Below are 27,283 nucleotides of genomic sequence, written 5' to 3'. Positions count from 1 at the left end.
CAACGCGAATTTGCGATAATGGAGATCGCGTTGCGAATTAGCGATCGCATTGCGATTTTGTTGGTCATTTTTGGCAAATCCGGAAAAAGTTGGTTAAAATCGTATATTATATGGGATTTTTGGTCACTGAGGTTATTTTCTCTATATATAATTTCTCTATTCATCAGTTTCAGTAATGCTCGCAAGACTTGGTTGCCATTGATCAAATGTTGGGTGCCTCTTTGGTGACCCTTTTGCATGCCCTCTCAATCTCTTCCTCATATGCAACCTTGTACGGTCGTCATCAGCTGACACCAAGTTTCCAGGCGATCTCGTTTACTCAGAGGAATCATCCACATCATCAGATTTATGATGGTCGTTACTGCTCTTAACACCTGTTTTCATGCATGCGAAGCAACTTTTATCATCGAAACGCCACCCATCTTTCTCCATATCTTTGGAAATACCTTTATCTGCACTCGAGTCTTCACCCTCCGAACTATGGTTCATTCTGGAATATGGAGTCTTGTTATTCTTGTTCGTAAAGAACCAACATATACTAATGGAATCATCCTTGTCAGCAGCTTTTAGTTCCCCGTTTTGCTGGGATTCGCTTATTGTTGGTGTAGACGAATACTTGTTGGACAGTCGTTGAAGCTTTCGAATAGTGCTTATCGGCACAACATAGAACTTTTGGCCTAGCGGTAGCTCAGTCTCCGGTGCAACAATGGCCCATGGTTGCTGGAAAACATGGGGGTGAGCCACCACACACCTTGGGTTACGGTAGATTATATCCGCTGCAAGGATAGGCCGGTCATGGAGTTCCACGTGTCCTCCGGGATGAACAATCTTCACAAACATGTTCCTGGTGTTTTTACTGCAAATCCAGCTTGAAAATACCATTTTTTTAGGGGGGGAGAATTGAATTGAGAAAGACAAGGATTATGATTCTACCGTGAAGTATTTGAAGGCATTGCCGTTTGTTTAAGACGGCTGAGAATATCCGTGGAATCATTTTAAAACAGCTAAGAAACTTGGGCTTTGTGATCTTCCTTGTGTCATTGATAATATCGTGGTAATAATGATGTTGAAATTCAAGCATATAAACCGACATTAGTTTGTCATCCTGCTCGAGGACAAAGTTAATATTCAAGAATATATGAATATCGAACATAAACTACCACAATACTACACATTTCATGTTAAATATTCGTATTTCAAATATAAATTCTACCTTACTTTACATCGTATTACCAGAAAACCAAAAGTGTGTATTTCACGGCAGAGTGAAATTGCATCAGATCCTCGAAGGAAACGTTCATTTAGAAAAGAATGAGGGAAAGCTACCGAAGCAATCTTTTAGCCAAGACGAGCAGGATGCAAAATCGAAATTCAAGACATTACGATCACAACTTCCGAATTAGTATAACCGCCACGAAACCGAAGAAAGAGAGGAGGGACAGACCGTCTATGTAACTCTTAACGAACCTCCGAGTTCCACCGGTACTAGAGGGATGAGAGAATGCAGGACATCAGTTATGAGTGGCCTATAACTTGGTTCGGTTTGTATGCAAAGCACAGCAATAGCAGCAACCTGTTCAGAAAGATATACAATTTGAATTTATAACAATAACACACATATGACGATGCAGTTAATTGTGTACCTGATATAGGTGCTTCAAATCCATCGTGTCTTTAATTACCGGATCGACTATATTCGGAAGTTTCAATCTGTCCGTAAGCTGGGGCATGACCTGTATCAAAACTGTATATAACGAAGTTCAAGATGCAACTAAAAGCTTGGCTGAAACTCCTCCAGGTTAATAGTGTCAAAATAAATTACCCATGAGACGAGATTGGCACCGAGTTGGTGACATTTTCTCCAGTGGTTTCTTTCCGATTAGCAGCTCCAGAAGGACAACTCCAAAAGCATATACATCGCTTTTATCAGTCAGTTTGCCTGAGAAACTCAACAATGACGTTACTCAGTTCAAGAGTGAGACTACATTTGGTACTAAAAATAGCTCTTAGTATCATTTGGTCAGCCACTGAGGCAGGAAACATGAACAGCTACGTCTCCATCTTTCTGGAGATCTGCATTTGCTCAAGGACACATGAATCACATTAATTGTCACTGACACAACAACTGTAATACTGCGAGCCGAATTGACAAGCTAAAGTCTGCTGAATTCGGACTCAGCAGACATTTAGATAACTAAGTTCTTCGGCAGAACACATTCATATATTGTTGGTTTTGTGGAAAGATGAATATCACTCGAAAATGCATGGGTTCTCATTCGGAATTTCTTATGTATTAACTACAAAGAGCTTTGGCTTACCCTCTAAGAGGTACTCTGGAGCTACATATCCCAATGTTCCCGACAACTCTACATTTTTGTTTTGCGATTCGGTAGTCACGGCAAGGCCAAAGTCTGACAGCTGAACCAAGGAAAAGATTGGTTAAGGGAACCATTCCAAGTTATTTCAAGAAAGAACCATAAAGGAAAAGAACTTTCATGTCCATCTTGCATAATGTTTACCTTAGCATTGAAGTTGGAATCGAGAAGGATGTTAGATGACTTTATATCTCTATGGACAACTGGTGGATTGCAGTTCTCGTGAAGATATTCTAATGCTCTATCAGAGATCAATGATAATTTTCCAAACCAAATTAATAACAAATAGGAAATGGATCAGAGTAAGATATCAGAAAAGAACCGGATATGGAATTCACCTAGCAACATCAATTGCGATTTTCATTCGTAAATGCCAGCTTAAAGCTGATCCTTGAGAAGGTCCTATAATGTCCAAATCAACAAAAATAGATCAACAGATAAACTTTAGCTATCTTCCACTAACTTTCACTGTTCTTTGTGACTTAGAAATAAAGAGAAGGGGTTTGTATATACCATGTAATTGACTCTCCAAAGAACCATTTTGCATCATTTCATATACAAGTAACCTTGTTTCACCATGGATACAGTAACCCAAAAGTGAAACAATATTTTGATGCCGGATTTTGACTAGCCAGTCCACCTCATTCTGCACATTGCAATAAGCCCAAGAAGGATATCAAATGTCATAGACTAGAGACATTCCAATCTATTTCAGTCAGGCACAAAATATTACCTCAAATTCCCTTTCAGCATCGACCCCAACGTCAACTAATTTTTTCACAGCTGCAAGAAATTTCTCATCGAAGGAAGCTTTATAAACACGACCACAACCGCCTTCACCCAAAACATTGCTTTCCTGAAAACCATTTGTCGCAGTTTCCAATAACCGATACTCAATAACAGCTACTGAACCCTTTTTCCCAGCCATCCATAAGGAATTAAAACGATCAACAATTGGACTCAATGAAAGTGCTTTTGTAGGTTCTGCAGATTGTGCAGTGAAAACAAAAGTAAACAACAAAGTTCATATTAGAAGACAAGAACCATAAGAAAGGAATAATTTTGTTCTCGAGATACCTTGGTTCTGTTTTCTTTTCCCATTGGAATTCTTCAAGATTTTCAGTCTACATATCCAGAAACATAACAAAAAAAGCAACAATCCACAAAGGAGAGTGGAGGCGACGATTAGAGCTATAAGAATTCTCTTGTTCAAATCCTGGTGGTGCACTACTCTAACCACAGCCACTCCTGCTTTAGCATTAACATGGTTAATTGGAATTAGCATAGGTAAATGGAAGAAAAAGAACCACCTTTTTTTGTTTGCACAGGGAACTATATTAATGCACCCAAAAAAAACCCAAAGAAATGGGGCACAAATAGGCTTGCAAGAAGACGAAAAAACTGTCATTTTGAGGAACAAATTATGTAAGTTTGAACTAAAAATCAAAAGCTACTGTTAGAAATGTAAGGGGAAACATAGACATAACTCTTTGTTTGTTCATTAAAGAAGAATCACAAATTGTTGGTTTCTATGCCAAAAATTTGTCCACTTTAATAGAGCAAACAATTATTCCTTGCATCGAAAGTACTGGAAATTCGGAATTTCATAAACCCTATGCTTACAGTGCATAAAATGTGTAAAATCCTCCAGAGTAAGAGAAAAACGTAGTAAAAAATAGTAGAGCAATGCAGAAATCTGGATTAGTTGAGCAGCTAAAGCAAGCTAAAAAAAAAGCAACCCCATTTAAGGGAAATACCTGGAGAAACAGCTTCCATTTGGGAAGAAAACTGGGAAATGGGTTCTTGTTCAGAACGAAGAACAGAAGCCGGGATGGAGGAAACAGTTAACTCGGGTCGGGCAAGAATTACAAGCGAAAACAAAGTGAAGGAACATGCCCACATGGGAAATAATAGACACAGAAGATTCATGTCTCCACTCGGACAAAACAGAATATAAGACTTCTTTTTTAATTTAAATGCAGGGACTAATGAGTGAAACTTCCTTTTCCTGTTCAAAGATTCCGTTTTACTTTTGAATCTATCTATGGTTGGCTCTTCTTTTGATAAAAGAAAAATGCAGGACACAGAGAACAAGAAAAAGATTACTCTTTTTTTTTCTGGGAATTTATCCAAGTCTAATCAGTTGGTTTATGTATTGGGAGTTAATGGAGATAGTGCATCATGTTTAGCCGTTATGAAAAGAGAAAGTTCATTAAGTTTCATGGGCTTTGAGTTTAGAAAGTTGGGGATGCTTCATTATTAGCAACTGAACGTTTGCCATGTTCATCTCTACATGTCAATCTTTAACCTCACAATATAGTTAGCACTTAACTGCTGAATTTAAACTCTTTTAGAGCTAGTAGCTCTTCGTCATTAAGCCCTGATTAAATTGATAATTCAGTGTCTCATCAGTTTTCTTTTTCCAGAGGACCTTACATTTAAAGCTCAACAACTTAAATCCTTCATGCATTTTATATCGTGATTAAAGTGTATTCTATATATTTTTTAATAATTTGATCGTTAATATAAACTGATTTACTAAAATTTTAGAGTAGTAGGACTCAGTTTTTATTAACAAAATTTAGAATAAAGTGCATGTACTCCATCACTAATCACTGTAAAGGTGCTTTGGCTTGAGAAAAGTGGATAGAAGAAAGCTAATTAAAATGGCCAAATTTAATTGAAAGAAGAAGAGAAATCCCTCTTTACATGTTTTTCAATGGCCAAAATTTGGATCTAATAACCATTTTTATAAAGTAAATGACAAGACAATAGCACGCCTCCACAGTTTAAAATTACTTGATTAGAGCATATTTTCTTAATTTTTATTTATTTAATCCAATATATTTTTGTCACCACCCTATTTTTATTAAATTAAAAGAGAAAATAAAGGAGTAAGAGTACACCAAGGCTTAATCAAACCTGAGACATCCCAATAACCAATCACACACATGAATTACCCAGCTAAGTCTCCCAATTAGTTAAATATTGCAACATTTTTCATATAACTTATTAACAAAAAAATAAATTGAAAACAATAATAAAAGAATTCAAACTTAGGAGTGTAAGCATAAATGACTCAACCATGATCACTAAATCAAATCACATTTTAAAGAAAACTTTTAGTATGTTTTATATATTCGTGCTTTTTATAATGTAAAAAATATTCTTAACTTTTATTTATTAATTATAATGTAATATTATATATATTTATTAATAACTATATATAGTAAACTATAATTTAATGAAATAATAAAATATAAAAACATTTTTAATATATAAATTATTAATATAATTTAATAGAAAAATAATTCTTAATAAACATTAAATATAATTAATAAATATATATAAATTATAATTAATAAAAATAAAATTAAGAATTATTTTTTACATTAAAAATACGAATATATTAAATACTATTTTTTTTCTTTAACTGTGTAATTTGACTTGGTGGTTGTTGTAAATTTGTTTATGCTTACAATCTCAAGTTTAAATTCTCTTATGATTTTCACTTTATTTTTCCGTCATTAATTAGAATAAGTAAAATAAAAATGGTGTACTCTAGTTGAGTGATTAAGTAGTGTGACTCTAGTTGAGTGATTAAGTAGTGTGTTTGGCTACTGGGATGTATAGGTTCGATTTTGCTTTAATGCATTCTCACTCATTTATTTTTTATTTTTTATTTTTAATAGAGTAGTGACATATGCCATTTTTTATTGGATGAAAAATTCGTTGGATTAAATAAAATAAAAATTAAGAAAATATTTTCTAATCAGGTATTGATAGACTGACACGCACCACAATATAATTAAAGACTAAATTTATTTTAATTGAATTAAATTAGGATCACATTAATATAATATATAAATATTAAGGATTAAATATATAATTATATCAATTTGTTAACTGTCATATCACCTCCTTCGTCAAAATTTAATAAACATTAGCTTAACTGAAGCACTTAAATAGTTGAATGCATTGATTGATTAAATCAAAACATCGATGATTAAAATGAAATATGACAATAATTAAGTGGTCACTAATGTAATCTATCCAAAAAAAAATATTGACATAAAGAATTTGATCAAATAACCAAATATAACACGAATTAATCAAAAGCAGTAGTTGTAAGCATCTTAAATTGATTGAGAAAATTTGATAAAAAGGATCTAAAATATGAGAAAACAGGAATGGGGATTTTTTTTGTATGAAAACTGGGAATCAAAAGACAAATTTAACTAGAATAAATATTGTTTTCATTTGCTCTTAAATTTTTTTCACGAATCAAATGATCTTAGTGATTAAAAAATGATTGTTATATCTTAAAATCTTAAATTCGAATATGACATCTATAAGGATGTATGAACCTTCTTTTATCAAATGTTTATTAATAAAAAATCACAGTTGAGTTTACTTTTTTATATTTTTGTCATCAATTATTTTAAATCTTATAAGTAATCTGCAGCATGCCTGTATAAGATAAACTTGTAGCGGCACAATTTTAAAGCTTACAAGTTAAAGAGGCAAAATAAAATTGTTTTTGTGGCCCAATAGGGGACTCGTGTAATTATTTGGCCTAATAGGACACTTCAAAAATTAATTTGGGATATACGGTATTTTCTACTATCCAAGTTGAACTCGTCACGTTGAGGATACAAGTTCCATGGAATATAATTTTTATATTATGGGCCCAATATTTTAATATTTCATGTAAAACTCGTCACCTCAAGGTGACGAGTTCTATTAAAAACTATTATTATTTTTTAAATTATTATGTGAATTTAAGGTTGAAAAGAAAAAAAATACACATGAACTCATCATGTCGAGGTGACGAGTTCTGTTAGATTTTTATTTGAAAAGAAGTACAAACTTAATACATTAGATTAGACTTTTAGAAATGCACATTAGGAAGAAAAAAATTACAAACTTAATACATTAACATAAGTACGTAAATAGGACTAACCTTACGAAGACCATAAACATTAAATAAAATCATGGACATAGCAGTATTGATTAAGAAGTTTTAATCTCCGTAATCAGTAGACTCGCTAGAGGTAAGATTAAGTTCTTCGATTCCCATTCTTTTTGTTGTTGTCGTTACGAATTGGAACTATGCTTTTGGATCTCCTTCATCTATGTTTATTTCTTGATCATTTGTCTGAGTTGGTGGGATATTTCTAGCTGGAAGCAACATCCTCAATGGTACGAACAAGGTCAAGATCATCGAATTCTACAAACAAATAGACATTAGACAAAGCGTAATAGTAATATATCTGAATCATTCCAACAAGGTCTACATCATCACTTAAATGAAACATCATGCATGACAGTGGAAATTTATAATATAAGGAAGATATTATTCTACAACTGTCGAGTAGAACTCTTGTTTCTGTACTGAATTTCAACTCGTGTAGTTGAATGTTTTTTTTGGGAAACACATAGTTATAGATTTTCAATCATAAAAAACAGTTAAACAAATAGTTGACAAGTTTGAAAAAAACTTAAGCTTTGGGAGTGAAAGATTGAAGGTGCTTTGGTTTTTTTTTTTTGCTTCAATAGTAGAGTAAAATGGCTTTTAACTCACACATATTAATAATTGCTGAAGATGATTAAATGAGCACTAAAAAGTTGGTGACATGGGTCATTATTTGGCATATGATAAACACACGTTTTTTTATATGAAGTGATAAATGAGCAATAAAAAAATCTTATTTGAGTTGATACATCACTGAAAAGTTGTTGAAGATGATAAACCACCACTAATCCACCCGTTGCTGAAATGTTGTTTAAATTATGCATTGAATGACCTCTAAAAAGTTGTAAAAGATGATAATGCACCACTATTTGGGACAATGCATTATTTCTGCAATAAATGACATATGCATTATTGCTGCAATAAATGACATCTGAAATGACATTTCATTGGAGAGTGAAGATAGTGTCCAGTTTATGTCATAGAGGCATGCGAACATGATGTTTCCGGTAGATGTATCTCATCAGCAAATGAATATGAAAATTGAAAAAAAAAATAGATGTTATGTTTCAAGTTTGAGATATTGACGTGTCGTTTCAGAGACTCTGCTCAAATATGGAGTAACACTGCTCAATGATGATGACGATGTAGCTGTTATGGTTGGCCTTCATCAATCTTCCAATAATCAAATGATTAAGATTATTGCCAAAAATGCATATGTTTCTACTTCATTAACTGCTGCACCGGTGACCATAAAAGCATGACCATCAAAAGATGAAGGTAACCTCATCGAGAGATTTGATGAAATCATTGGTGATTTTTGTGAAGACAATGAAACTTTTGTTCTATTTATGATGGACGATGACACACCAATAATCGATGAATCTGATATCGCTGAGGTTGCTTCATATGGATAAGCCTTTGATATAGAGGGTGATGTCTATGAGGCAACCGTTTCTCGTGGACAAGCAATGCTGAATGCTCTGCCAGTTTGGGCACATCCACTGACAGCCATACAAGCAGAAAGGTTGTACCCCCAGATGCCTCGATATCGCCATTTAGTTGTAATGCGTGAGATAAACTATGATGCCATGAGGAATCCTGATATTCATTATATGCCCAATATATGCTCAGCTATCTAGGGGACCTCGGATGAAAGATCGATGGAGTTTAGAGTTGGGTCACAGTTGAGAGTAAAAATGATGGACAACTAGCTGTGAAAGAGTTTTTTTTATCAAAGCTCATATGGAATTCACTGTTGTGGAGTCTAACTATAAGATATATTTTATGAGATGTATTAGAAACAAGGTCGGTTGTAAGTGGAGGATATACGTCTCATACCTACTGTGAAAGATGTTATTGGAAGTGACAAGGTTCTGCAACCAACACAGTTGCACGTTCAGCTCCTTAACACAAGACCACAAACACTTAGACTCTGATGTTCTTTGTGCATACGTGAAGCTACTGTTGGAGAAAAATCCAAGGATTCTAGTATAAATGATTGTGATATCAATACGAAATGCATTTGGGTATATTTCATCTTATCACAAGTCCCGGATGGCCAAACAGAAAACTATGACACTATTGTACAGTGATTGGATCAGTCGTACAATGAGCTACCATATATGTTGCACGTAATGAAAATTTTCATCCTAGGGACCATTGTTCGCTTATACATTTATCCTGAAACCACATTTGATGGACAAGTTATACTTGGGAAGAGAGTTTTCGGAGGCTTGTTAAAGGCTTTCAAGTCATAAATTGAAGGCTTTCGTTACTACAAACAAATGGTTCAAGTGGATGGCACTTTTCTGTACGGCTTATACAAACACGTCCTTATGATAGTTGTTGCATAAGATGGTGACAGAAACATCTTCCCCATAGCCTTCGCCATTGTTAAAAATGATTACGAGAAAACGTGGAATTTCTTTCCATAAAATTTGCGCTCCTATGTTATCACTAAAGATGGGGCTTGTATGATTTTAGACCTTTCACATGGGTTGTTGGCCACGATTGAAAAATCGGGAAGTATGTGGTCATCTTCGCATACATTTCCTACGTATTGCATACGTCATATTGCTTCAAATGCTATGACGAGGTTCAAGAATAAGAAGATAAAGAAAGAGATTATCAGCATGGGTAACATATTCAGTTTTACACTTTGTTTTTTGCTCTTGGTCTTCATTTAAAATTATTATACTTACAAGTAAGTATTTTTTCAGGCTACGCATTACTACAACTGAGTTTCCGTGCAATACTGAGAAATTTGAGAAAGTATAGAGAAGAGGTGTATAACTTTGCAACTAAGATACCCCGAGAAAGATGTGCACATGCATTTGACAATCAAGGTCGATGTTACGATCATATGAAAACCAATCTTGTCGAGTGTATCAATTTAGTGCTAAAAAGAACTAGACATCTTTCGGTGGAAAGTATTGTTCGGGAGACATACTTTAGATTGGATAAATTTTGGGCAGACAAAAGTGCCCACATAGAGGCAATGCTCAACAAAGGTAGAAATTGGGCTCCAGATTTGGAGAAAGCAATGACTAAAAATCAAACTCATGCAACATCAATGTATGTTCGTAATTTCACCAGGTTGGAATCTGATTATATTGTCCAAGCACTTGTTCGACCACATGAAGGTTTGATTTCTTCCATATATACTCGTAGTCTGAATAGAAGATGGTGTGATTGTGGTCGATTTCAAGCCTTCAAATACCCATGCGCTCACGCGGTTACTGCATGTATGCATGTGAATGTAGACCCATGCATTTACATTGATGATACTTATAGCTTGCATACTATGTGCAACATATACAATTACGAGTTTAAGTATCTCCCGAATGATGCATATTGGCCACCTACTGTCTCTGAAGAATGGTTGTCCAATCCACAATTATGAAGAAAGTTGAAGGGTCGTCCTGAATCTAATCAAATTCATACTAATATGGATGACCCTTAAAGAGAGCAAGGTCTGTCGAAGCTATATGGCCACTGCAGAGTTGAAGGCCACAATAAGAAACATTGACCACATCTCCCAAGATATCGAGTAGGCCGATAATCCTTATATTGATCAAGAATATACTTTATTTATTGAAATAGTCTCATTTACGTCATTAAGTTAATGTATTAAGTTTGTAGTTTTTTTCTTCCTAATGTGCACTTCTAAAAGTCTAATCTAATGTTCATAGTTTATTGTTCTTTTCAACATAATCTACCACATTTTGAAGAGAAAAAAATCTAACAGAACTCGTCACCTTGATGTGACAAGTTCATGTGTATTTTTTTCTTTCCAACATTAAATTCGCATAATAATCTAAAAATAATAATTTTTAATAAAACTCGTCACCTCGAATTGATAAGTTTCACAGAAAATATTGAAATATTAGGCTTGGAATATAAAATTATATCCCATAAAATTTGTCACGTCAAGATGATGTGACGAGTTTTTCTAGACTGTAGAAAATATCGTAAATTCCAAATTAATTTTTGAGATATCCTATTGGGTCAAATAATTACAGCGGGTGCCCTATTGGGAAAAACCAAATAAAACATTCATCCCCCAAATCAATATAAACATTTAGGGTCCTTCGCCCTGATATGCAGCCCACTAAGCCTCCGGTTAAAGCAATGGAAAATTTAGAGAGTTGTACAAATATTAATCCAATCCCTGTCCTTATCTGGATAACCCACCTGATTGATAAAGTCCACAAAATTTTGCACATCGTATGTTGAAGCTTGGCTGGGGCTTTCACTTGGATGAAAGATTACATTGAAATTTCCGGCAACTATTTAAGCACTATCATGAACAAATCTCCTCAATTCCTTGTATCAAAAACCTGACTTACCATTATAAACTACAGAAAATAACACAAATCGATTATCATGAGTCCCTAAACAAAATCTGAAACCCAAACCAACCCACAATTCCAGTCTCCTCACCAAAGAAACCATATCCTTGACGTTATCTGCATCTTTAGGTGTTGCACTAACAATTCTGCCACTGCTGTCTATCCTTCATCCATTAACAAGCAAGTGATAATTTATCATTATTATTTGAATAGATTATTATTATTATTATTATTATTATTATTATTATTATTATTATTATTATTATTATTGTTAATTTTGAACTAATAATTAATGGACCGTTAAGATATGGAGGCTAAATTGAAAAGACATGATACTAGATGTGGCAAACGATTCATTCGGGTAGGGTCTAGTCAATTTTCGGGTCAGATTAATATCGGATCAATTAGATTTTGGGTCGAGTCAATGTCAGATCGGTTGATTTTCGGATCGAGTTAATATCAGATCAGTTAATTTTTTATTTGGGTCAACCTTTGGATCAGATCAATTCAAATTGAATTGGTTAAGAGTCTAATCAAATATATATATAATTATTCATATATTATTGTAAAAATATATCTTTTGTTTGTTAAAATTATCATTTAGTCTTAATTTGATTATAAGTATATATAAATTTTCGATTCAAATTGCTTTTGGTTCGGATTGATTTTGGTTTGGGTTACTTTTAGGTCAGGTTAAATTTGATTTGAGTTGCTTTTCGATTCAGATAATTTTTTAGATTATTCAGATTCTCTTCAATTCAGATCAAATTAGATATGGATTCATATTGAATTAGTTAAATTTTAAATTAGGCATAATTTGAATAGAGTAAAATAAGGTTCGTATCGAGTTTGTGAGGCCTAATGATACCTTACCCCACCATTAACCAATAAAGTCAAAATTTCAAATTTAAGATGAACTTTAATAATTTTATGGGTAAAGTATAGTAATGGTCATTAAACTTTTCTAAAGCTTTCATTTAGGTCCCCTAACTTTTAAAACGTGCAATACAGTCCCCCAACATTTAGTCCGTTTGCAATATTGACCCCTAACAGTTACTTCGGGGACCATATTGTAAATGGACTAAATGTTGAGGGATCATATTGCAAACGGACAAAATGTTTGGGGATTATATTACAAGTTTTAAAAGTTGGGGGACCTAAATGAAAGCTTTAAAAAAATTCAGTAACCATTACTATATTTTACCCTATAATAAATTATATATTGATTATCTCTCAGTTATTTATATATTTTTGTTTAGGTAACTTCTGAACCAGTTCTATCCTATTCCTTAATGTATTTGGGTTTAAAATAACATAAGAATGAAGTCATAATTCATAAAACTGAAGCACTAGCAGTATGCAGGCTGACTTGGTTAACAAATAGTTGTTTGAAAGTATTTTATTATTTAAATCAAACTTTACCATACAAGAAAAAGTAGACCAGGCTTGTTCTCGTTTTAGTAAGCCATTAGTGGAATAAAAATTATTTGCAAACATTCAACTAATTAAAGATATATTTTAGCATTAATTGTATTATGATGCTCATCCTTTTGTTTGGCAAATAGGAGAGGGCCAAGGCTACTGATGTGTAGTGACAAGTAGATAGTTTGTTAAACTGAATTAATCCGTAAAATCATGGCATAATTGAAACTCTGCCTGCAATGGTACAGGCAATTCACGACCATCTCAAACACTAAGCTTTGGGTGGAAATCAGAGCTTACAAATGGTGTTGTAAATTCATCTAGGCACGACATTCTGATTCGTTCTGGTGTTGCGAGATTATCTAGTGGAAACCACCCGACATGACCCGTTTCTGCTCTGGCGATTAAAATGGCGTCTTTGATGGCGGAGAAAACAGATAAAGCCATAAAAAACGGAGGCTCGCCAACAGTTTTTGATGAATGAATGGCTTTTACATTTGAATTACCCTGCCCACCAGCACGCAAGCATATAAACAAAGACTTCAAATTATCTAGAACCAAAAGAACTACTTTCAAAATCAACTAATAGGTGGCAAAACACAGTTCCAGCTGCAACTGGAATAAGAAATGACCATGCAACTACTGATATGAGGTTCGGAGAGAGAAAAGAAGATGACGCATCTTCAACGGAATATCGTTTAGAGAAACATTACCTTCAATATAGAAACATTAAACTTGAAAGGAATATCATTTAGAATTAGAGACGGAATTTTGTAACTTCCAGGCCCACATATGTACAAGCAGCCAGATGGAATCCATTTATGAGATGAGTCGCCCCACTTGAGTTCTTTCAAGGTAACCCAACCAAGACCTTGGATAAATGCGCCTTCGACCAGCATTAAAAGACCGAATTACATATAGAAACATTAGCTTGTCGATAAGATAAAAAGTTAAGAATGGAGATTAATGACATGTAACTAACCAAAAACAGGGGGAAACAGCAGGTATGACTTATTTAGTAGACCTATCCTTTTTTTTAACTCTGTTTTGAATCTTGTTTTAGAGATTATTACCCGAGATCGCCACGTTTTTGTTAACCTTCTTTGGGAGAAATATCATTATGGATTTTCTAATAAAGGGAAGCACAGAGAACACTATTCTCATTACTTCCAAGTTCCATCCTTTCTGAACCATTAGTTCCTCTTGAAAACAATATTTGTAATATAACATTAACATTCTGAAACCCGGAACAATTACATATCTAAGCTGAAGTGATGTGTATATTATGGCTCGTTTCTTGCATATATCATCAAGGTGAAGAGACATTTCAACTTGAAAAGTATAATTAAGTTCGAATGATCAGCCTAATTAGAAAGAAGCAAGGGAATGAACCTGGCCAACATCTATTGCAGGGTTGAGAGAATATCCTAGATCCATGAAAACATTTGTTGTTCTTGTGTGGAAATCTCCGGTCAATGTATCGATTTCAACCTCAACGAATGCAGCCCCATAGGTGTAATAATTGAATGGCTTTCCTTTACCGGTACTCCAATCAAAGCAAATATCAGGTGTGATATAAAATCCATGGGCAGAAAGGTCTATTCGCTCCAAGTAACATGCAGTGACCAGCTAGGTAAAAATAAAAGAAATTGGTAAAGTATAGTAATGGTCACTGAACTTTTCTAAAGCTTTCATTTAGGTCCCCAACTTTAAAACTTGCAATATAATCCCCCAACATTTAGTTCGTTTTCAATATGGTCCCTCAACATTTAGTCCGTTTGCAATATGGTCCCCGACATAACAATTGGGGACCATATTGCAAACGAACTAAATGTTGAGGGACTGTATTGAAAGTTTTAAAATTTGAGGAACCTAAATGAAATCTTTAGAAAAGTTAAGTGACCATTAGTATACTTTACCCTAATTTTATCTCCTGTGATATATTAATATCATATTAATGCCTTGTGTAGTCTCCTGTTTATATTCAAATCTTCTTTTGCTCTGTTGATCTTGCTTTGCCTTTTTCATTCTTTCCCACAAAATCGATCATGGAATTAGCAGAAGAATGCTGGGAATCGATTTTCAGTTTGTTAGAACACCATCGTTACTTTGAACCTCTTTCTTTGGTCTGCAAGAGATTTCTTTCCATTACCAATCTTCTTCGTCGCACTCTCACCATCACCGACCCAACCCTCGAATCCCTCCCTAATCTCCTCCTCCGCTTTCCGAATCTCACCACCGTCGTTTTCCGTGATTTCCACGGCAATCTCGATTCGGTTCTTTCCATGATTTCTCAGTCTGGGTTGCCCTTGAAATCCCTCCACGTTTCGAACCACAAGTGTTTCCCTCTACTGGGTTTGAAACACTTGGCTTCCAAGATGAGGAATTTGGTAGAATTGAATTGCTCCAAAACTGGGTCTCTGAAGGACTCCGATTTGATTGAGATCGGGAATTGTTTCCCTTCTCTCGAAGTGGTTGACATTAGCTACCCTGACTATGGATGTGGGTTTTCCCCTAACGGTTCATTGGATTTCAAGAGCTTTTCTGGTTTGGTTACCGACTACGGGATCCTTGGTTTGTCCTCGTCACTCAAGAATTTGCGCAAGATTGATCTTTCTGGTAATACTTTTTTAACCGATCAAGCTCTTGTTATTTTATCATCGAATTGTTTATTCTTGAGTGAAATTGGGATTCGTGATTGCGATTTCATTACCCAGAACGGAATTGCTTTGGCTATTCGTAAAAGTGACAAATTGAAGTCGATTTTCATGAATGGAATTGGAATTCCTTCCATAGATGCATGTTTTTTGGATTCCTTTGCGTATGCCAGAAGCTTAAGTGAGCTTGATCTCTCCAATTCGTTTATATCTGATGAATTGTTGTGTTTAATAGCTAAAGCTAACCTTCCATTGCACAAGCTTGTTCTCTCTGGTTGCTTTTGTTTCACATTTGATGGGATTTACTTTCTCTTGTCCAAGTACCCGTCTCTTTCATATTTGGATCTTGAAGGAGCAAATTTTCTCAATGATGAGTCCATGATAGAATTAGCCAAGTTTTTTGATAATTTAACCTTTATAAACCTTAGGTTATGCTCTAAGCTAACCAATTCAACCTTGTTCTATCTTATGGGAAATTGTCCTTTGCTAACAATTATCAATATGGAGAGAACAAACCTCGGGGTCGAAGCATTTCCAGCTGAAATTGTGGTGAATCCTCGGGTTAAGGCATTGCATTTGGGTTGGAATAACAATTTGAATGATGAATGCTTGAAAATGGCTTCCTGTGTTTGCCCCAGTTTGGAAGCACTCAACATTACCTACTGCTCGGGTGTCACCAAGGAAGGCATCTTGGAGATTTTGAAGAACTGTTTGCAGATTAGGTGTTTAGAGATAAGCAAATGCCAAGGGGTTAATAATCTCGAATTGGACTTTGAACTTCCTAAACTAGAGGTTTTGCAAGCAGAGGGATTGGCAATTGATGACGAGTCATTGGCTTCAATCGGGAAGCGGTGTGGGCAGCTATCCCTTTTGAATTTGGCAGGTTGCTTGAATGTGACCGCCAGTGGAGTTGGAAGCGTGATCATGAACTGCAAAACATTGAAAGAGATGAACTTGAGATGGTGTAATAATGTGAGTGTAGACATTGTAGCTTGGATGGTGCTTTCGAGGCCATCTTTGAGGAAAATTACACTGCCATGTGCTTCAGTTCCTACCGCTAACCAGAGTAATTTCTTCTTGCGCCATGGATGTTTGGTTTGTCAGGGCTAGCTAGCTTTTCGAAAGAAGTGGGGAAATGCGTACATTTATGTTCAGATTATATATTGTAAAAGAATTAAATATCAAGTTGAACAGTTGCATGCACTACTCCTTGCCTATTTGCCTGTATTTTCTACTGCCTGGCAGGGTAACTGCGTTGTAAGATAAATTGCAACATAGCGATTGCTATGATACAGAAATTGTTATGAATTCATTTCACTTAACATTTGGTGTTTAGTTTATCTGTCTGACTTATTAAGGCTTTGCTTTCTTGTTTGGAATGAAGGGAGAAGGAAAGTTGAAAAGAGTAAATAAAATAAATTTTGAATGTGTTTGGTAGGAAAGAAAATTGTGAAGAAACAAAATATAGTGAAAGTCATTTTAAGGGTAAATTACTGGTTTGATCACTTTCCTTTTATATCTATAGCCTTTTGCTCTTTATATTAAAAAAAAGTTATATTTTGATCACTTAAATAATCAATTTACTAAATTTTGGTCACTTATGTTACTAATTTTTAAATTGACCTTTGAATTTTATATAGAATATTAATATCCTCATGAATTTTAGATAAAATATCATTTGACCCCTAAATTTTAAATAAAATATCAATTTGACCTTTAAATTTATCTAAAGCCTCTGTTGTTGGTTGTCACTCACGGGATTGTCTCAGGAAAGGCGGGCTAATATACGGCGTTACCGGATACATTAAAAGATATTTAACAAATTCGGTTTATCGCTATCGAAAATGTTGAGTAATAATAATGTAGTAGGTCTAATTCATGAAGAAATATTAAAAAAATTTGGCAACCGGCAAACTTAGCTTGTCGGTTTATGTCGATATTTTATAAAAATGTATCGATCCACATCAATATAAAAGGAAAAAATATGAACAAACCGGTCACGAAAAGACAAAACCAGTAAAGCGCTACCGTATATATTGCACGTGTCGATACTTTAATATAAGTATCGACACATAGTGAATTTAAAGGTGAAGCAGTTTTAGCGCCTATAAAGTGTCAATTTTTTATAAATATGTATCGATCCACAACGATATAACAGGTAAAAATATGACAAAACCGGTCAGGAAAAGACAAATCCGGTAAAGAGATACCGGATATATTGCAAGTGTCGATACTTTAATTAAGTATCGACACATTGTGAATTTAAAGGAGAAGCAGTTTTAGCGCCTATAAAGTGTCGATTCTTTATAAATATGTATAGATCTACAACGATATAACAGGTAAAAATATGACAAAACCGGTCAGGAAAAGATAAAACCGATAAAGAGATACATGATATATTGCAAGTGTCGATACTTTAATATAAATATCGACACATTGTGAATTTAAAGGAGAAGCAGTTTTAGCTCCTAGAAAGTGTCGATTCTTTATAAATATGTATCGATCCACAACGATATAACAGGTAAAAATATGACAAAACCGGTCAGGAAAAGATAAAATCAGTAAAGAGATACCAGATATATTGCAAGTGTCGATACTTTAATATAAGTATCGACACATTGTGAATTTAAAGGAGAAGCAATTTTAGCGCCTGGAAAGTGTCGATTATTTATAAATATGTATCAATCCACAACGATATAACAGACAAAAATATAACAAAACCGGTCAGGAAAAGACAAAGCCGGTAAAGAGATACCGGATATATTGCAAGTGTCGATACTTTAATATAAGTATCGACACATTGTGAATTTAAAGGAGAAGCAGTTTTAGCGCCTATAAAGTGTCGATTCTTTATAAATATATATCGATCCACAACGATATAACATGTAAAAATATGATAAAATCGATCTCGAAAAGACAAAACCGGTAAAGAGCTACCGAATATATTGAAAGTGTCGATAATTTAATATAAGTATCGACACTTTGTGAATTTAAAAGAGAAGCTGTTTTAGCGCCTTTAAAGTGTCGATACTTTATAAAAATGTATCGATCCATAACGATATAACAGGTAAAAATATGATAAAACTGGTCTCTAAATGACAAAACCGGTAAAGCGCTACCAGATATATTGAAAGTGTCAATACTTTAATAAGTACGCGTAATAAATTATCGATATTTTCAAAAAAATAAGTAATTATACTATCGAAAGTGTCGACACTTTTGTAGTTGTATCGATTAAATAGAAATAACATATGGTATAGTTAAATATCCTCTGAAAAATAGATAGAACGGACGAGTTTTTGAAATCGAAGTGTAATTGTTGCTGCATTTCAGAAGGCGTTTCTAAAGCGAAGTTTGTTTGTTTGTTGCTGCAGTCGAATCAAAAAGTACGTTGTCGAAACCCTAGTTTTTTATTATTACAGTAATCAAAATAGGGTTTTTATGTGTTGTTTGTGGTTTTGGTGTAAAGAAGCATTTGGGACCGATTACATGTAGAAAGTGATATTCTAGGTAAAATATAAATATTGATACTTTTATTAAATATTATAAGTAGAAAATGATATTATAGGTTGTATAAATATGACGATACTTGGAGTATTGAGTGTTCTCATTCGTTTGAAGGAAATAGGGATTAGGGTTTTAGGTTTGGTTTGGGGATTTCGAATTGGAGCCAAAAAGGATTTGAGACCGATTATATAATATTCTAGGTAGAAAGTAAATATGGATACATGTATATAATATTATAGGTAGAAAATGATATTTTAGGTTGTATAAATGTGTCGCACATTTTGTAGTGGCCATTCAAATCCTTTTGAAGAAAATCGTTTTACCACAAGAGTATGTATCTATATTTGTATATTGAATAAAGTGTATGTAAGAAGTATTTGATTTGATTTGCGTAAACTGATATATGAAGGAAAAATGGAGTCAATTGGTGGAAATATTGTTGGTGGCGCAGATGACTTTGAAATTGAGGCCGAGACTCGAAAGCAACCAAAGTGTGGATATATGTACTTCTAGTAAGTATCAATGTCTTTTTGTTATTATTGTTGAAATGGTAATTGTATTAAAGTATTTAAGCACTTTAAATTGATGACAAATTTTAAATGTTGACAGTATGATTGAATGTAAAAGGATGAAGGAAGGTGGCGAACACATCAGTTCGGTATGTAAATTGAAATTGACATTGAGTATTATTTAGCGTTAATGTATTGATTAAAAAACGTTTATGCTTAATATTAGGTGAGAAATGATGTGTTGGAGAAATGGAATTCGATGAGTGATGCTGAGAAGGAACCATACATCGCACAGTCAAAGATGGATAGAGAAGAATACAAAGAATGGAGGAAAGCACATGAAAAGAAGGTATTCATTAAACTTGTAAATACGTTGATACAAAATATATAAGAACTATAACATTATATATTGTTAAAAAATGTAGGAAGTGTCGACAAGGTGCAACATTAAAAGGGTGAACTCATTAGTTATACACATTAAGGAGAAGGGTTAGTTGAATGTGCTGGGAGAAATGGGGTTTGTATCGTTGGTAGAAGTAAGAGATTGACCTATTCGTTGGGAATTGTGTCGATCCTTGATGGCACAATTTGATGTCAAACAATGTATTGCTAAATGTTGTGATTTTTCATTTCCTCTCAGGATCCCATGTGTTGCAGCCATATTGGGGGTAGGAAATGAAGGCAAAAGTGTTGTAGAAGTCTCTAAGAGTAAGGAATGGAAAGCACTTTCCTCCAAAAATGGTTTGAAGCAGAAGGTGACATATGTTAAACTTGAAGAGGAAATCAAAAGTGGATCTTACGGGGGGGATGAGCTGAAGGCCCGAGTTCTATTGTACATTGTCGGGATCTTTCTTTGTCTAATGGGTGAGACGTCAACGAACAAGGACTATATGAAGCTCATTTGCGATGAAGGCTTGAAGGGTGAATTGAATTGGGTTGAATATGTCCATTCGAGATTAATTGAATCAATAATCACCTTTAAAAAGGGCAGCCATAGATACCTCAAAGGGTGCATAGCAATATTAGAGGTAAATGAGTTGAAGAACGTTTTTGTTTTTTTATATAAAATTATAAATTTTATTATAAATGCAGATTGCACTGTTTGATTTTTGGTCGGGCTGTGAGGCAGTGCCGGCTTATGAAAGAACCGGAGTGGCACGCATCTGTGCATGGGGGAAGGAAGAGGTGGTTAGATTGATGGCGAAGTTGAAGTTGGATAGACCGAGGAAGCAAAGAAGGGTAATAAATATAATTAAATAATATTAAGAATATAATCAATGTCTTAATATTGTAATTTAATTTTGAAGGTTATTTGCAATGATGTAGTGGAAGCAGTGGAGGCAGAGGAGAAGGAAGAAGAGATGGTTGTATTGGGGATGACGGTAAGGGAAAACAGAGTAAATTCGACATTTTGATGTCTAAATTGGCTTATATAAAAAAAATCCAATTTGATATCATGCAAAGACAATCAAGAGTCGAAGAGAAACTTGAGAGAGTCGAAGAGAAACTTGAGAGGCATAATGGGGAAGTTGAAGGAAAAATAGATGGAGTGGTGAAAGAAGTTGAGGTGTTGAGGGATGAAGTGGTGAAAGAAGTTGAGGCGTTGAGGGGTGAACTTAAGATGGTGAGGGGTGAAAAAATTGATGGAGTGGTGAAGAAGGTTGTGGAATTGAGGAGTGAACTTACGGGGGTAAAAGGGGTGGTTTATGAATACTTGGATGAAGGGGAAAATTTAAAGGGTGAAATAAAAGAGATGAAGAACTATGAAGAGCAAAAATCCGATGAACTGAAAAAATATGAAGAAGAAAAGATGGAGGAAAAAGAAAAGAGGGAGGAAAAAGAAAAGAGGGAGGAAGAAGAAAAGATGGAGGAAATGAGGAGGAATGATGTCGATGTGATCTATACATCGGAGAGTGTTATAGATGCAGATTTGGATTCGGAATGTCCTGCACCCCAGAAGAAGAAGCAGAAGGTAAGTTGAATAAAAGAAAACTTAATTTGATCTTTATCATATTGTTGTGACAAAAATTTGTATGCAAAATTGTAGGTTGAAAAAGCGGATATTCCAAGCGGAATTGATGACATCGAAGCTGCAATTTGTGATTATTTATGGAATAGTGGGTTAGAATCGAGGTAAGTGAAATATATTGCTTTGTGAGTGATATTTAAATATTTCATGACAAGATATTAATCCTAATGATTCATACAAATATTCTGTAATCTCAATGGGAAATCAATTCGCTAATATATCCGACGTTGCAACGTTGAAGCCTACGGAATGGGTTGGCGGTGTGGTTAGTAGAAAGTACAAAATGTTAAAACCTATTGAATATGTTTGATTATGTAATTAATTTTTTTTGGTTATTGAATTGCTCGCCTGGACAATATGCTACGATTCGAAAAAATCACTCCGGAGGATTGGCTACCTTTCATACCACTTAGCGGTGAGTTAAATTAATAAATGCTGAAAAGTAGTGTTATAGACGGTAAATTAATAATGATTGTCTTGTAATTGCAGCAACAAGCATTGGATGCCAACAGAAAAGTAAGTGTTGAGAGTACTGCTACCTTTTGGGGTCCCATATTGGGTAACTATGTGAAATTCACCGACTGTGAGAAGGTAAGACACCATACGAATTGCAAATGATGTTTTCAGATATAGAATGTTAAATTTTGTCAAATTGGGTGTAAAATTTGTTGCAGATCATGATCACAATAAACTACCATAATTCACATTGGTATTTGTTGATGTTGGATATGGTAGATCATGTTGCAACAATATATGATAGTATGTTTACATCTGAAGCAGCTAAACAGAGAGTGAATGATGCTAAGATATTGATATGTATGAAAGGACATTATGTAAATTATAATGCATATTTTGTTTGGATCATAACTTCATATTTTTTAATGCAAATGAAAATATTAGATAGTTATAATAAGAAACGCAATTGGGTAGAAGTATGTGGATCTCTAGGAAAGTTCCCCTTGAAAAATTTCAAATTTGTAGAGCATAAGAAGAATGAGCAATTGAATGGGTATGAGATGTTATCATAAATAGAAAGCTTAATTTATGCAGGTTTCATAATTGACATGTGTGGTTTTCAAATTTTTTTAGAGATATGATTGCGGCATGTATGTGATGATGTGTATGGAATCGATTGGTTCTACTAGGGCAACTGGTGATTTTGTAAGTGGAATTAAAAATTCGTTTGTGGTTAACTTGTTAAAAGTCGTAGATTGAATGTTGTGGTTTTTAATACTTAACGTACTGACAATTTGAATATAGGTTGTTGGAGAGTGGGATCGATCGCGAATATTAAACGATCTCGCAAGCCATAATCAAAATCAACGAAGACAGGAGATAACAAAAGCTGTCATGAGACACAAGAATAACAAAAGTAAGCGATAATATAAATGTAGAGTTAATTTTGTATAAGATTTATAATTTTGTATACGATTTATAATTTTTTATGTGGATGTAATTATGTATGAGATGAGAAAAGTTAGCGGTAGGTTGATAAAAATGTAAATGTAGGGACTGAATGGCCATTCCATATTGAGGGTATGTACAATAACTACAAAATTCAATAACTTTAAAGTAAAAGGTAAATTTACAATGTAGACGCAAAAAATAGACTTTTTTAATGAAAAATTAATAAACACAAAGATTTGTTTCCAATATTTTGTCTAGTATGGTTCCCAAACGTTAAGTTTCCAAAAAATAGGTGAGCATATGTGTCGATACATTTATAAAACGTGCCGATCCCAAAAACATCGAAACAGATAATTATAATGTAATAGGTAATTTTGTAATATAACTGGCATAAATATACCGGTTTTATGTGAGAATATGTCTACATAATGTATCGACACTTTTTTATTTTGTGTCGATACTTTTTGTCCAGAATGAATGCCAAAAATGATGAACGAATAAAGTGTCGATACATATATAAAAAGTGTCGATTCCAAAATCATCGAAACAGATAATTATAATGTAATAGGTAATTTTGTAATATAACTGGTATAAATATATCGGTTTTATGTGAGAATAGGTCTACAAAATGTATCGACACTTTTTTATTTTGCGTCGATACTTTTTTTCCAGAATGAATGCAAAAAATAATGAACGAATAAAGTGTCGATACATATATAAAAAGTGTCAATCCCAAAAACATCGAAACAGATAATTATAACGTAATAGGTAATTTTGTAATATAACCGGTATAAATATACCGGTTTTATGTGAGAATAGGTTTACATAATGTATCGACAATTTTTTATATTGTGTCGATACTTTTTGTCCATAATTGTTGGGATTTTTGGAAGCTCGATTCGACAACCGAAACAGTTTTCAAAGAGGGGACGGAATGGTTTTTGAGTTTAGGGGGTAAGGAGATTGAAAGATAGAAAATTGCACAGCGATTTAGAGTGGTTCGACTTTCTAAACCAAAGTTTACGTCCACTACCTTAGCTCCTCACCAAGGATTTTCCAACAAATTCACTAATTTGTTCTTTCTTTTGAGGACAAAGAGATAACCTTACAACTCCCTAGTTTTTCCGAGCTAAACTAGAACCTTTCCCTAGCTTTTACACGAGATAAGCTAGAACCTTTCCCCTTTACAAAAGGATAAAATAAGTAAACATGAAAACCTATCTAAGGTAGATGTTTACAAGATTGAGCTCACAATAACAAAATATTTACAAGAGAAAGATGAAATAAGATTGAAAAACTCTTCTCTTGTGTTTGATTGCTTGGATAGTCGTTCTCTTACTTCTTCAAGTGTCCTTAGCTTGTATTAATAGCTTGGAATGTGTTTGATGTTGTATATAACCGTTGGGGATGTTTTGGAGCCATTTGGGGATGATTTTTCTTCTAAAAAAGGCTGCCCATAACATGGTGCATCGGTGCACTATCAAGGTGCATCGATACCCCTTCATTAAATTCAAATAAACTAGCTGTTATTAGCCATTGTAGCCTTGGTGCATGGATGCACAGCAGGGTGCATCGATGCACTAATTGCATTCGAAATGGAGTGCATGGATGCACTGCAGGGGTGCATGGATGCACTGCAGGGGTGCATGGATGCACTGCAGGAGTGCATGGATGCACTTTGACACCCTTTAGCATTTTTACTCAAATCCGAATTTAATGGACTTTGAATTATTTTTGAAACCTTTTTAAAACTTTGAATAAATTCAATTCAAGTCCAAAAACCTTTTGCCTTAAATTTGTTATATTGAAACATAATTCAACAATCTCCCCCTTTTTGATATAACAAAATATTTGAAAAATTGTTTTTGGAAAAACACTCCCTTAATAAAATGTTTAATGAAAAAAATATTAATTGTTAACAAAATGGTATCAATTGTTTGAAAATATATGAAAATGTTAAGCTCACCCTTTTTCATTAAGAAATTGAATTTTTCAAACCAAACTTCTCTCCCTTTTTGTTATATAAAAAATAATTTAATCTTTGAAGTTCAAAATAACTTTGGAGAGTAAGTAGTAAATTTGACATTTTAAAACTTATTTGAAAAATCAAAGCTCCCCCTCAATAAATGCATTCCAAACAAAATTTAGCTTTAAGAACTTGACACTTAAACAAAATTGAATTTCAACAAAGAATAACAAACATATTAGTAGTACATGAAATTCAATATATCCAAGTCTAAAATACTTTATGCAATATTAATTATTGAAATTAAGTGCATATGCATAAAGTTTTCTAAAAATGTTATGCATTTGAAAATTTTGATATCAATTGTTAGAGAGATATCATTTTCATTTAAATCGCCTGCATAAACATTTAAATTTAGGTCAAAAATTTAAAATTTGTAAAATCAAAGTTTTTGAAAAATTGATATCAATTGTTAGAGAGATATCATTTGCATTAAAACCAATTTTGACCAAAATTTTATTATGATGAACTAAAAATAATAAAAAAATCATTAAAATTTTAAAATGTTCATTATAACCATTTTTTTAACATACATGAGATTAAAAACAATGCATAATCATTTAAAATCAAAACTCATGCATGCATAAATCCTATGAGCAACCAAATAACTAAAATTAAAAACATTAAGCTTAGAGGTTACCTATTCCTTTTCATGTATGGCTAGAGCATCTTGAATATCATCATTTTCATCACCATTGCTCTCACACACCTACAAGAGACATTTAAGTAGATTTTGGTATCTAAATTGCTTTGGATCCTTGAACGTTAGTTTCAATGCCCCTTGTTCCTTTCGGAACCCATACTTGTCTAATTTTAAAACGTTTTCCTTTCTTCAAAGGACAAGTATGTTCCTTATGACCATGATAATGACAATATGAACATATTGTCATTATTGAACTAGATGAATTATTTAAAATGATCTCTTTTTCTTTTGTCAAACATTCAAGCTTAACTTTCAAATCGAAATTTTCTTTTTCAATACTTTCAATTTTCATTTTTGAAAGCTCTAAATCCTTCTTCAAGATTTCATTTTGATTTTCAAAATCCATTTTCGTTTCAAGAAGAAGTTTGTTTAATTTGAAAATTTCTTTTTCAAAGTTTTCAGATTTTATTTTTGAAAGCTCTAACTCCTTTCTCAACATTTCATTTTGATTTTCCAAGTATATTTTAGCTTTAAAAAGAGGATCATTTTTAGCAATAAATTTAGAAATCAGATTTTTATATTTGGAGTTCATGGTCTCAAACTCCGAAAATAATTCATCATATGCATCTTGTAACTCATTAAAAGAACGTAAATTTAACTTATTTGAGTTTGAAGATACCTTTGGCTCTGTTAGAGCTAATAGAGCCATCACCAGAATTTGCTCTTCTTTCTCGTCTCTATAGATTTCCTCGAGCTTATTGCAAAGCTCCTTGTCACTTGAACATGAAGAAACTCCTTCATAGATTTCAGGACGAAATTCACACAACACCATGTGCATGGCCTTCGCATTAAGTTGAGTTTTCTTCAGTTCTTTGTCACTCCACTTCTTCTCTTTCTTCTTTGGTGAAGAGTAGCCATTCTCGATAATCTCCCATGCATCAAGATCATTGGATTGGATAAATACCTTCATTAATTTCTTCCAATGATGATAGTTGACTCCATTGAAGTATGGAGGTATAACCATTGGTAGGGAGTCTTCCATGTGGAATTAGCCGGAGGTGGAAGCCATCTTCTCGGTTGTGTTGGGAATTGGTAGAGCTTCTTCGAGGATCGTCTCAAGGTGGTTAAACCTTCTTAATGAGTTAGGCTCTGATGCCAATTATTGGGATTTTTGGAAGCTCGATTTGATAACCGGAAAGGTTTGCAAAGAGAGGTCAGAATGGTTTTTGAGTTTAGAGAGTAAGGAGATTGAAAGATAAAAAATTGCACAGCGATTTAGAGTGGTTCGACTTTCTAAACCAAAGTCTATGTCCACTACCTTAGCTCCTCACCAAGGATTTTCCAATAAATTCACTAATTTGTTCTCTCTTTCGAGGATAAA

At 33.8% G+C, this 27,283-nt stretch overlaps 2 protein-coding genes across 4 annotated transcripts; one reads left to right on the top strand and one right to left on the bottom strand.

The window, feature by feature from the left end:
• Positions 1-1,204: 1,204 nt before the first annotated feature.
• LOC120148625 (probable receptor-like protein kinase At1g80640) lies at positions 1,205-4,389 on the bottom strand. Of its 3 annotated transcripts, none has more exons than XM_039161699.1 (10): positions 4,133-4,389; positions 3,453-3,626; positions 3,109-3,359; positions 2,889-3,021; positions 2,714-2,777; positions 2,520-2,616; positions 2,319-2,418; positions 1,823-1,939; positions 1,644-1,733; positions 1,205-1,573 (listed from the first exon to the last, which is right to left on the bottom strand). In XM_039161699.1, the coding sequence occupies exons 1-9, from the start codon at positions 4,302-4,304 to the stop codon at positions 1,675-1,677; spliced, it is 1,167 nt and encodes a 388-aa protein (XP_039017630.1). In that variant the 5' UTR covers positions 4,305-4,389; the 3' UTR covers positions 1,205-1,573; positions 1,644-1,674. The 3 variants fall into 3 exon arrangements, with proteins under 3 accessions (XP_039017630.1, XP_039017631.1, XP_039017632.1); XM_039161700.1 differs by having other exon boundaries at positions 3,453-3,623; XM_039161701.1 differs by having other exon boundaries at positions 1,644-1,744; positions 1,832-1,939; positions 3,453-3,623.
• A 10,729-nt stretch (positions 4,390-15,118) lies between these two features.
• Positions 15,119-16,966, top strand: LOC120148576 (EIN3-binding F-box protein 1-like). The gene has a single exon (XM_039161654.1). It carries the CDS (start codon positions 15,173-15,175, stop codon positions 16,889-16,891), a length of 1,719 nt encoding a protein of 572 aa, XP_039017585.1. The 5' UTR covers positions 15,119-15,172; the 3' UTR covers positions 16,892-16,966.
• The last annotated feature ends 10,317 nt before the right edge of the window (positions 16,967-27,283 follow it).

Source organism: Hibiscus syriacus, unplaced genomic scaffold (assembly GCF_006381635.1).
Source record: "Hibiscus syriacus cultivar Baekdansim isolate YM2019G1 unplaced genomic scaffold, ASM638163v2 tig00110963_pilon, whole genome shotgun sequence".
NCBI classification, from domain to species: domain Eukaryota; kingdom Viridiplantae; phylum Streptophyta; class Magnoliopsida; order Malvales; family Malvaceae; genus Hibiscus; species Hibiscus syriacus.
The sequence above is the reverse complement of the archived record's forward strand: the minus strand, read 5'-3'. Positions and strand labels throughout refer to the sequence as shown.